General features: G+C 49.6%; 1 protein-coding gene and 1 long non-coding RNA gene across 2 annotated transcripts; both read right to left on the bottom strand.

The window, feature by feature from the left end:
- Nucleotides 1-557: 557 nt before the first annotated feature.
- On the bottom strand, nucleotides 558-4,449 carry LOC310711975 (basement membrane-specific heparan sulfate proteoglycan core protein-like). The gene is made up of 4 exons (XM_083514515.1): nucleotides 4,290-4,449; nucleotides 3,879-3,962; nucleotides 2,780-2,883; nucleotides 558-869 (listed from the first exon to the last, which is right to left on the bottom strand). The coding sequence occupies exons 3-4, from the start codon at nucleotides 2,841-2,843 to the stop codon at nucleotides 697-699; spliced, it is 237 nt and encodes a 78-aa protein (XP_083370641.1). The 5' UTR covers nucleotides 2,844-2,883; nucleotides 3,879-3,962; nucleotides 4,290-4,449; the 3' UTR covers nucleotides 558-696.
- Nucleotides 4,450-5,612: 1,163 nt separating this feature from the next.
- LOC310712009 lies at nucleotides 5,613-8,255 on the bottom strand. The gene is made up of 3 exons (XR_014528723.1): nucleotides 8,114-8,255; nucleotides 7,094-7,185; nucleotides 5,613-5,723 (listed from the first exon to the last, which is right to left on the bottom strand). It is a non-coding gene; the product is annotated as an uncharacterized lncRNA (long non-coding RNA).
- Between the last annotated feature and the right edge of the window lie 2,060 nt (nucleotides 8,256-10,315).

A 10,315-nucleotide genomic window follows, 5' to 3' on the forward strand; every position in this document is an offset into this window, starting at 1 on the left:
AAACGCAGGAAGCTCAAACTTGTCCAAGTTGAAAAGCTTGGCTCATGCTGGAGGACGAGGGCAAACGACCTCCCTCCCTCCTCGGTGCTCCTGCGAACTCTGCCCTGGCTGGAGTGCTGGATGCTGCTACGGCATTGGGCGTGGGGCATCACGATACAGAGAGCCACCCACCCCACCCACAAGCAAGACAGGAGGGGAAGGGCAAGGCAGAACAGTATCTTTGGTCACAACCTGTCTGGCCCAGCCCACCCCTCGGCCTCAGAGCAGCCTCTTCAGGGCAAGGCGGCACGTTGGGCCCTGTCTGAGATGCTCTTCCCTGGAAAACCTCGGGCACAGCTCTGTCCAAGGGCCTCTCACAAATGCCACTCTCCAGTCCTTTAAGTGTCTACCGTGCCCTCCCTCTCTCTGTCCTTCCACGTGAGGGCTGGGGAAGGTGGTGGGACGACGACAGGCCCTGCGTGGCTCCCATCGGTCTGTCACTTCCACCCTTAAACCAACTCCCTCCCACGTCTCCCCACCCCACCCCCATTTTCTTTTGGTAGCAGCAAAGCACCATTTGTGAGTGTGTGTTTCTCTTTTTTAAAAAAATTCATAATAATAATATAATAATAATAATAATAACAATAGATGTCTCTCAATTGGCCTGATGACAAAAAAATCAAACAGCGAAGAGTGTGGTTAAGAGGCAAGCCCGGCCTATGAGGAGCACTCCTGGATGTGGAGACCGGCTTCCGAGTGATGGTGCAGGTCAATGGGCTGCTGAGGCTGCTGGCCGGGCCGCTTGTTGATCAGCACCACGTTCTTGATGCAGCCCGTGATCCCCGAGATGTACTTTCCCACGGTCAGGGTTTGGATGTCAGGTGCTCCGCCTGCGCAGAGGGAAAGGAAGAGCCGTCCGTCAGCAAGTGTGTTCCCTGAAGGGGAGAGGCTGTTGTCCTCTTTCTCCTCCTCAAGTCACTGGGAGGATTCGGGAGGCTGGCAGGGACCGCAGCCTCCATCCCAACATTTTGATTTCCAGCATCATCACCGATGCTCCCTCATTTGGGCCGTGGGATTCAATTGCACAGCATCCTTCAGAGAGGCGGGTAGACTTTTCAAGGTTCTCCTGCTGCTATCCATTCGTTCACAACTCGGGCCCACAAGTCACTTGCTACTGTCGCTGCCATGTGGACCACGTTTTTAAAATGAAATTCATGCAAGCTGCTTTCTATGTTTTCTTAAGGGAAAATGTAGAAACACGATAAGGGAAATACATTAAAACCCTTTTGTTGTGTTTCTCCTGGGGGTTTTTTGTAGGTGTTCTTTTTTTAAATGTTTTTTTTATATACTTTCCATATAGTTCACTGATCTTGCAATCATTTTAACATTTCAAAACTTGACTTCTGCAGTTCCTTAATTTTTTTTTAATATCTTCTGCATATCCAAATTACTATATTGGCCTGAATATAAGCCTCACTTTCCCCCCCAAATCTGACCATGAAAAAGTTAAAGTGCGGCTTAAATTCGTGACCTTACAAAAATTGGCTTTTACGATAACGCTGCTGAAACAGACATATGGTAAAACGGAACAGGCGTGAGTGCCTGCCGAATTTTAAGGGAGTGGCCTATATTTGGGTATTGTCTTTTTTTCTTTCTCCTCCTCGAATTTTAAAGGTGTGGTTTATATTTGGGTGCGGCTTATATTTGGGCCAATACGGTAACTTAATTTGCACATTTATTTATCTTCTTTAAATATATACTCTTATGAAACTGCAGGTTATTACAATAATCCCGCCAATGTTCTTATCTGTTTACGATTTATCTATAAATATTCAATAAACCATTTGTAGGAGGCGTTCCTGAAGAAGCATTGCTTAGCAAATCGATAATGTCCACCCGGGTACATCCTGTAGGCATGGGTGGCCCTGAGAGTGCTCTGAAAGTGACAAGACATTGACACAGTCCAGACTGAAGTGTAAAGCTTTGAGGATGAGGGTCCTTTGAACAGCCTTCCCAAATTCAGGAGGGCTGATGCCACAAAGTTGTCGTGCGGCACCTGTGAATTTTACACCATTTGCATGGAAAGGCTCTAGAAGTCAGGCAGCAACCAGTGTGGCAATCAACATTGAAAGGAAACATGAAAAGCGATGCCCTCCTGCATGGATGGCACATCCTGTTCTGTTGCCTTAGGCGAAGTGGGAAGGTGCTTCCGCACTGCTGGCGCCTGGACCTGGGTTCTGCGGCAGCACCTGCAAAGTGGTGGTGCCGACAGTGGGTTCTAGCAAGATCTTCTGAGATCTTGGCAAGATCTTGCCAGAAGCTGCTGCCGCCGTGGCCATCACCACTCAGCAGAGCATGAGAGTCACGAGTTCGAGTCTTACATTGAGGCAAACGGGTCCTGCACTGTATGGGGTTGGACTAGATCAGCCTTTCTCCACCTGTGGGTCCCCAGATGCTGTTGAACTGCAACTCCCATCACCCCTAGCTAGCAAGGCCAGAGCTCAGGGATGATGGGAGTTGTAGTCCAACAACATGTGGGGACCCACTGGTTGAGAACCGCTGGACTAGATGTTCCGTGTGGTCCCTTCCAACTCTACAATTCTATGATTCTCTGGCCTGTTCCCACCTCATGGCTGTACCCCCGAGGGAAACATAACAGAAGAAGAAGAAGAAGAAAACCTACTCCGTTGATGAGGGCTGCCGAAAACTAAATGAAAAGGGGAGGTGTGAATCCCTCATGAGCCCATACACCCAAAGTGCCCTGAAAGTGGTCCGGCTTTCTTGAGATGAAGGCCCTTACCTATATAGATTCGACCTTTGGTATTCACCATGACGTTCTTGCCAGGAGATTCCCCAGCTACCATCTCCTCGCCGTCGACTTGAAGGAAGCCTCTTTTCCCTTCCCTGGAGGAGGAATGGGAGAGTGTGTCAGAAGGACGAAGGTGTTTTTGAGTGAGGTTGGTTGGGTTGGAGAGGATGAGCATGGATAAGGAAGTGCTTGTCATCTGCCCATGAGAACAGAATTGGAAATGTGCTCCAAGGATATTCCACAGGGGAATCCTCACGTGGATGATGATGATGATGATGATGATGATGATGATGATGATGATAACAACAACAACAACAACTTTTATTTATACCCTGCCCTCCCCAGCCAGAGCTGGGCTCAGGGCGGCTAACACCAGTAAAATTACAATAAAAACATGGGGGGAAACACTTTAAAATACAGGTTAAAATGCAATTTAAAATGCAGCCTCATTTTAAAAGTAGCCCATGGATCAAAACCGTAAGGGGAGGGAAAACATAAGGGTCAGACTGAGTCCAAACCAAAGGCCAAGCAGAACAGCTCTGTCTTGCAGGCCCTGCAGAAAGATGTCAAGTCCCGCAGGGCCCTGGTCTCTTGTGACTGAGTGTTCCACCAAGTCGGGGCCAGTACTGAAAAGGCCCTGGCCCTAGGTGAGACCAATCTAACCACCTTGCGACTTGGGACCTCCAAAGTGTGGTCATTTGTGGACCTTAAGGTCCTCTGCGGGGCATACCAGGAGAGACGGTCCCGTAGGTATGTGGGTCCTAGGCCATGTAGGGCTTTAAAGGTTAAAACCAGCACCTTAAACCTGACCCAGTACTCCACCGGGAGCCAGTGCAGTTGGTAAAGCACTGGATGAATGTGATCCCGCGGCAAGGACCCTGTAAGGAGCCTCGTCACGACATTCTGCACCCACTGGAGTTTCTGGGTCAGCTTCAAGGGCTGGGACAGCATCTCCAGCCCCAGAAGCACACAAATTGCTCCTCAACCCGCCTTGTTCCGGGGACAGGGCCTATGCCTTTCTCCACCCCCTAACACTTGGGCTTGTCAAACTAGGGGTGTCCCAAGCCACATCTCTCTACACGTGTCTCACCGGATGGCTGTCACTCTATGCCATTCTCCATCATCAACTGGGTCTTCAGACAGGATGTTCACTTCTCCGCTTCCTAGCTGGTAACTGAAGGAAACACATGGCCAGTGTCAAAGAAGAAGAAGAAGAGTCTGGATTTGATATCCCGCGTTATCACTCCCTCAAAGCACCTAACATTCTCCTTTCCCTTCCTCCCCCACAACAAACACTCTGTGAGGTGAGTGGGGCTGAGAGACCTCAGAGAAGTGCGACTAGCCCAAGGTCACCCAGCAGCTGCATGTGGAGGAGCGGAGACGCGAACCAGGTTCACCAGATTACGAGTCCACCGCTCTTAACCACTACACCACACTGGCCACGCCGGAGCCCCAATGCAGAGCGGCCAATAGCGTGCACTCTTATGCGGCCTTCCCTCACCTGAACACCAGGTGCCCGTCCTTCAGCCCGAGGCTGATGAAGTCCTTCGCTTTGGCGCTCGCTCCTTCCTCCTGTGACAGAAACCAGAGCGTTGTTTCTCACCTTCTCCTTTCCTTAGGAGAGGGCACCCCTAGGCATCAGTGGGGGGTCATGCCATAGAGGGAGAGAAGCCCATGAAGGAACTGGTACTGCTTCTCAGGTGCCACATTTTACTTTGTAGGAAATCCCGTCTTTGAGTGTGGCAGCACCGACACTTTGCAACCCCCTGCCTACTGACATCAGTTGGGTGCCTTCACTGTACTCTATTTGGCGCCTGCTAAAAGCATTTTTAAAAAGGCAATTGCTTATCCAGACATGTAAAAATGCTGACAGGTGTTTTTAGCTTATGATTGATTTTAGTTAGGCTTAAATAAGAGCCATTCAACAGTGGAACAGTCCTTTGGTACATGGCGGACTCTCCTTCATCAGAGGTTTTTAAACTGATGTTGGATGGCCATCTTTCGGGGATTCCTGAGCTGTGATTCCTGTGAGATTCCTGTGATTAGGGGGTCAGGTTGGATGACCTTTTGGGATCCTTTACAACTCTACAATTCTATGATGATGATGATGATGATGATAAGAAGTCCCTGCGCTGCATAGCGAGGGAGGTGTCTTATAATCACAGATTCATAGAATTGTGAAGTAGGAAGGGACCCCAAGAGCTCCTGCCCCCATGGGCACCAGTCTATTGCCTAATAATAATAATAATAATAATAATAATAATAATAATGTATTTATACCCCGTCCATCTGGCTGGGTTTCCCCAGCCACTCTGGGCGGCTCCCAACAAAATATTAAAAACATAATAAAACATAAAACATAAAAAATTTCCCTAAACAGGGCTGCCTTCAGATGTCTTCTAAAAGTCTGGTAGTTGTTGTTCTCTTTGACATCTGGAGGGAGGGCGTTCCACAAGGAGGGTGCCACCACCGAGAAGGCCCTCTGCCTGGTTCCCTGTAGCTTCACTTTTTGCAGGGAGGGAGCCGCCAGAAGGCCCTCGGAGCTGGACCTCAGTGTTCGGGCAGAACAATGGAGGTGGAGACGCTCCTTCAGGTATACTGGTCCGAGGCCGTTTAGGGCTTTAAAGGTCAGCACCAACACTTTGAATTGTGCTCGGAAACGTGAAAGGTTCTCCTACACCTGCGTTCAGGAGAATGGGATGCTGCCCCCACAAACCTGTCTGCCCCCAGCCAGCCTCCACCTGCCTGCCTTTCTTACCACCAATCTGCACAGAACACACTGCTTATGGTCTCCTTACCTCTCTGTGAAGAGGATGACCAAATCCTCCTTCTCCGCATATTCTTCCAAAGCTGACTTTAAGAGACAGATCTTCTGACCACCTCCTGTCGTCCTTTTATTCTCTCCTCCGTGCCACTCCTCTCCTTATCCTAGGACCTAGAAGGTGAAAGCAGATTTGCAATGAAGCCTTTCTTTGCCCAAGTTCTCTGCTTCAACGGGTTAGCACCTGTGCATTTTAAATAAAATAATAATAATAATAATAATAATAATAATAATAATAATAATTATTATTATTATTATTTATTCTTTATACCCCGCCCATCTGGCTGAGTTTCCCCAGCCACTCTGGGCAGCTCCCAATCAAGTGTAAAAAACAGTACAGCGTTAAATATTAAAAACTTCCCTGAACAGGGCTGCCTTCAGATGTCTTTTAAAGATAGGATAGCTGCTTATTTCCTTCACATCTGAAGGGTGTTCCACAGGGTGGGTGCCACTACCGAGAAGGCCCTCTGTCTGGTTCCCTGTAACCTCGCAATGAGGGAACCGCCAGAAGGCCCTCGGCACTGGACCTCAGTGTCCAGGCAGAACGATGGGGGTGGAGACGCTCCTTCAGGTATACAGGACCGAGGCCGTTTAGGGCTTTAAAGGTCAGCACCAACACTTGGAATTGTGCTCGGAAACGTACTGGGAGTCCAAAGGTAGCAATTTCATTCCCTTACTGCTGGGGAGGAAGACAGCTGCCAAGTTTTCTATGGATCCTTAAACCAAAACATTTGGAACTGTGCCTTTAAATCACAGGTCATGTACGGAACATTAACACAGAATGTTGACAAGGCATATTGTGTAATGTGAAATGAGTTGGGCTTTGAATGTGAGATGAAAGCTGCATGGAGAAGGTCTTTCCTATGTCTTAAGGGAAATGTCACAACCTAGGGGTAGAGCATCTGCTTTGCAAGCAAAAGGCTCCAGGTTGAATCCACAGCATCTCTAGGTAGGGCTAGGAATAAGGTTACCAGATTTTATTCAATGAATCTGGGGACACTTTTCAACTTTAATGGATTTTGTATGGGGACTGATTTGTAAATCTGGGGACTGTCTCCGGGAAACGGGGACATCTAGTAACCTTAGCTAGGAATGCCCCCTGCCTGAAACCCCAGAGAGCTGCTGCCAGTCCATGTAGACAACAAGAAGCTAGATGACTAAGGTAAATTGATTGGAAATTAGTATTGGAAAACTGCTACAATGAGATATATGGAAATACAGCTAGAGGGATTTGAGGAAGTCATCTAACATTGGTAACAAAAATATGATTATAACAGGTAGGATAAATGTTTGTATGTATTTTTTTAATAGTAATGTTTTTTTCTTTTTTGTTGTTTATGTTTGTAAGAAATTTGGAAAACCAATAATTAATTTTTTTTGAAAAAAACCGCAAAAACATGGAGCTAGATGGGCCAACGGGTCTGACATCCTGTCCCGCTTCTTGTGTCCTTATTTCCACGTAACTCAGAATCTCCTGGCATCACCTTGACATTGTAGTTGAAGAACTGGGCTGATCTTCTGAACCGTTTGAATCCTTCCGTCTCCTTGGTGGCCACAGTAAGAACCAATAAATTATCTGGCTGGAGGAGGAAGAAGGAAAATTTAGGTAGTCGTCTCCCAATCAAGAATGTCCTACTTTTACTCAATCAGAGGTAAGAATATTAAGAAAAGCCCTAAACCACAGAGCCTAGGACTTGCCAATCAGAAGGTCGGTGGTTCGAATACCCGCAACTGGGTGAGCTCCCGTTGCTTGGTCCCTGCTCCTGCCAACCTAGCAGTTCAAAAGCACATCAAAAGTGCAAGTAGATAATAATATAAAAATAGGTACCGCTCCGGTGGGAAGGTAAACTGCGTTTCCGTGTGCTGCTCTGGTTCACCAGAAGCGGCTTAGTCATGCTGGCCACATGACCCGGAAGCTGTACGCCAGCTCCCTCGGCCAATAAAGCGAGATGAGCGCTGCAACCTCAGAGTCGGCCACGACTGGACCTAATGGTCAGGGGTCCCTTTACCTTTTACCTTACCAGAAAAGTAAAGAATTCAGTAGGCTATTAAGAGCTGAGACAGAATCTCTAGTGGCAGTCAATGACACTAAAGGCTTGGTTCCTTGTTGATTTCAAATGAGCCTCACCAAGTCAGGGAATGACCAGTGATGCTCCTTCAGATGATCTCAGTGATCATGCCAGGATATAAGGGTTCAGGTACCCTCTGAAACTGAGAGCCAGTGCAATTCTTGGCTCCCTTCCACTGAAAAGCTCCCCTACTACTGTTTGGGCAGTTGAACAGAAGAGTTGGGCAGTTGAACAGAAGAGATATTTTTTTCGGGTGGGGGGGGGGACCTTTCAGAAACAAAGCCTTCTGTACCAAAGCCTTTCAAAGAAGGCTAGAGAAGAGGAACCAAAATAAACAGGAAGCGCTCAAAGCATCAAGGAGCGGAAAGCTTATCTGCACATCTGAGACGGCCTGCTTGTCAACTTGGATTAAAGGGGAGGGGAACGAAAGTTTACCTTTGATTTCACATGGGCAAATCTCCCGTTCAAGGGCTCCTTTTCTGACCATTATGCAAGCGTAACAGACCAGTGCCTTTGGCCCTGCATCTGAGCAGGCTACTGTTGTGTTTTGACTCCTGCGGCCTGCTCTTACAGCCCCTGGCAGTCACGTTCTGCCTTCCAGGTGTCATCCAGACTAAATATAATGCAACTCTCCTCTCCCCATATCCCCTTACGTGCCTACTTAGAAGGCAAGGGGGGAGGAGGGGAAAGTATCAAACATTCTGCAATCTCCATTTGGTTCCATGGGTTATTAAGCAGAGAAGACAGCTATTGATGGAGAGGACGATCAGTGGCTGCTGACCAAGACACCTATAGCTCTGCCTCCCCAGTTGCTGGAAACTTCAGGAGGGCCGAATGCTCTTGTGGTCAAATTCTGCTTGGGGGTTTCCAACAGACACCTGGCTGGCCACTGTGAGAACAGCATGCTGGACTAGATGGGCCACTGCAGCTCTTCTTATGTTCTTACAGAAGCAAATACTTGCAGGTGGTAGGTGGACACTGGAGGGCATTTGCCCATGAGGGCAAATGGGGCACTGCCACACCACCTTCAATCTTACTCCACCCACCTGCCAGCCCAGGAGGTGGCCCTGCCTGCCCGCGTCTTTCTCCTTTGTCTCAGTGTTGCTCTGGCTGTTGGGCTCCCCACCTCCTGCCCCATCAGTTTCAATGGGCGCCAACCACCAGTGTGGGTGGGTACAAAAAGAGACCCTCTGAAATGAGAGTCTTGCACAAAATCACTTTCCCCAAGACCCATAACCTTCGATATCCTATGTCAAATCCATAAAAAAACTAAGGGCCATTTGTTGGTCAAAGTATGAAGCACGCCTATTTTCAGCAGCTTACTCCATCGCCTGCCCAGGAGGACTCCCCTGAGTGAGTGTTTGAGGGCCCTGCTCTTGCCACTTACCATCTGGCCTGGGGCGGGGCCTGAAGCCTCATAAGGACTGCGTGCTGCTTGCTGCCTGCTGCCCAGGAGGACTCCCCTGAGTGAGTGCCTGAGGGCCCTGCTCTTGCCACTTACCATCTGGCCTGGGGCGGGGCCTGAAGCCTCATAAGGACTGCGTGCTGCTTGCTGCCTGCTGCCCAGGAGGACTCCCCTGAGTGAGTGCCTGAGGGCCCTGCTCTTGCCACTTACCATCTGGCCTGGGGCGGGGCCTGAAGCCTCATAAGGACTGTGTGCTGCTTGCTGCCTGCTGCCCAGGAGGACTCCCCTGAGTGAGTGCTTGAGGGCCCTGCTCTTGCCACTTACCATCTGGCCTGGGGCGGGGCCTGAAGCCTCATAAGGACTGCGTGCTGCTTGCTGCCTGCTGCCCAGGAGGACTCCCCTGAGTGAGTGCCTGAGGGCCCTGCTCTTGCCACTTACCATCTGGCCTGGGGCGGGGCCTGAAGCCTCATAAGGACTGTGTGCTGCTTGCGGCCTGCTGCCCAGGAGGACTCCCCTGAGTGAGTGCTTGAGGGCCCTGCTCCTTCCTGCCACTTACCATCTGGCCTGGGGCGGGGCCTGAAGCCTCATAAGGACTGTGTGCTGCTTGCGGCCTGCTGCCCAGGAGGACTCCCCTGAGTGAGTGCCTGAGGGCCCTGCTCTTGCCACTTACCATCTGGCCTGGGGCGGGGCCTGAAGCCTCATAAGGACTGTGTGCTGCTTGCGGCCTGCTGCCCTGGAGGACTCCCCTGAGTGAGTGCTTGAGGGCCCTGCTCCTTCCTGCCACTTACCATCTGGCCTGGGGCAGGGCCTGAAGCCTCATAAGGACTGTGTGCTGCTTGCGGCCTGCTGCCCAGGAGGACTCCCCTGAGTGAGTGCCTGAGGGCCCTGCTCCTTCTTGCCACTTACCACCTGGCCCAGGGCGGGGCCTGAAGGACTCACTAGGACAGTTGTTATTGCCGGAGGGGCACAGAGTGTTTTTAAAATGTTTTTTTAAAAATTTTCTTTGGATTTTTTTGTATGTGGGGGGTGGGGGTGGGATGGATGTTTGGTTGGGCTTGGGGAATTTTTTTTTTAATGTTTTTGTAATTTTTACATTTTTTTATTTGTATTGTTTCATTGGTTTTGTTTGTTTGTTTAAGGTGTTATTTTGTTCTTAGGGGGAGGGGTCAGGGGTGCCGGGGAGTGCCTGGGGCATGTTCCACAGGGGGGGGATGCACTGGGACAACTGATCT

The sequence above is a fragment of the Podarcis liolepis genome (assembly GCF_965112155.1).
Source record: "Podarcis liolepis genome assembly, chromosome: 7".
Lineage (NCBI taxonomy): Eukaryota > Metazoa > Chordata > Lepidosauria > Squamata > Lacertidae > Podarcis > Podarcis liolepis.

What these genes read in the sequence shown, in the direction of transcription:
- LOC310711975 (XM_083514515.1), bottom strand. Translation starts at nt 2,843, where the DNA reads ATGGTAGCTGGGGAATCTCCTGGCAAGAACGTCATGGTGAATACCAAA. An exon ending in CAAAGGTCGAATCTATATAG is followed by an intron (nt 870 to 2,779) that starts GTAAGGGCCTTC and finishes CCCTCTGCGCAG; the next exon opens with GCGGAGCACCTGACATCCAA.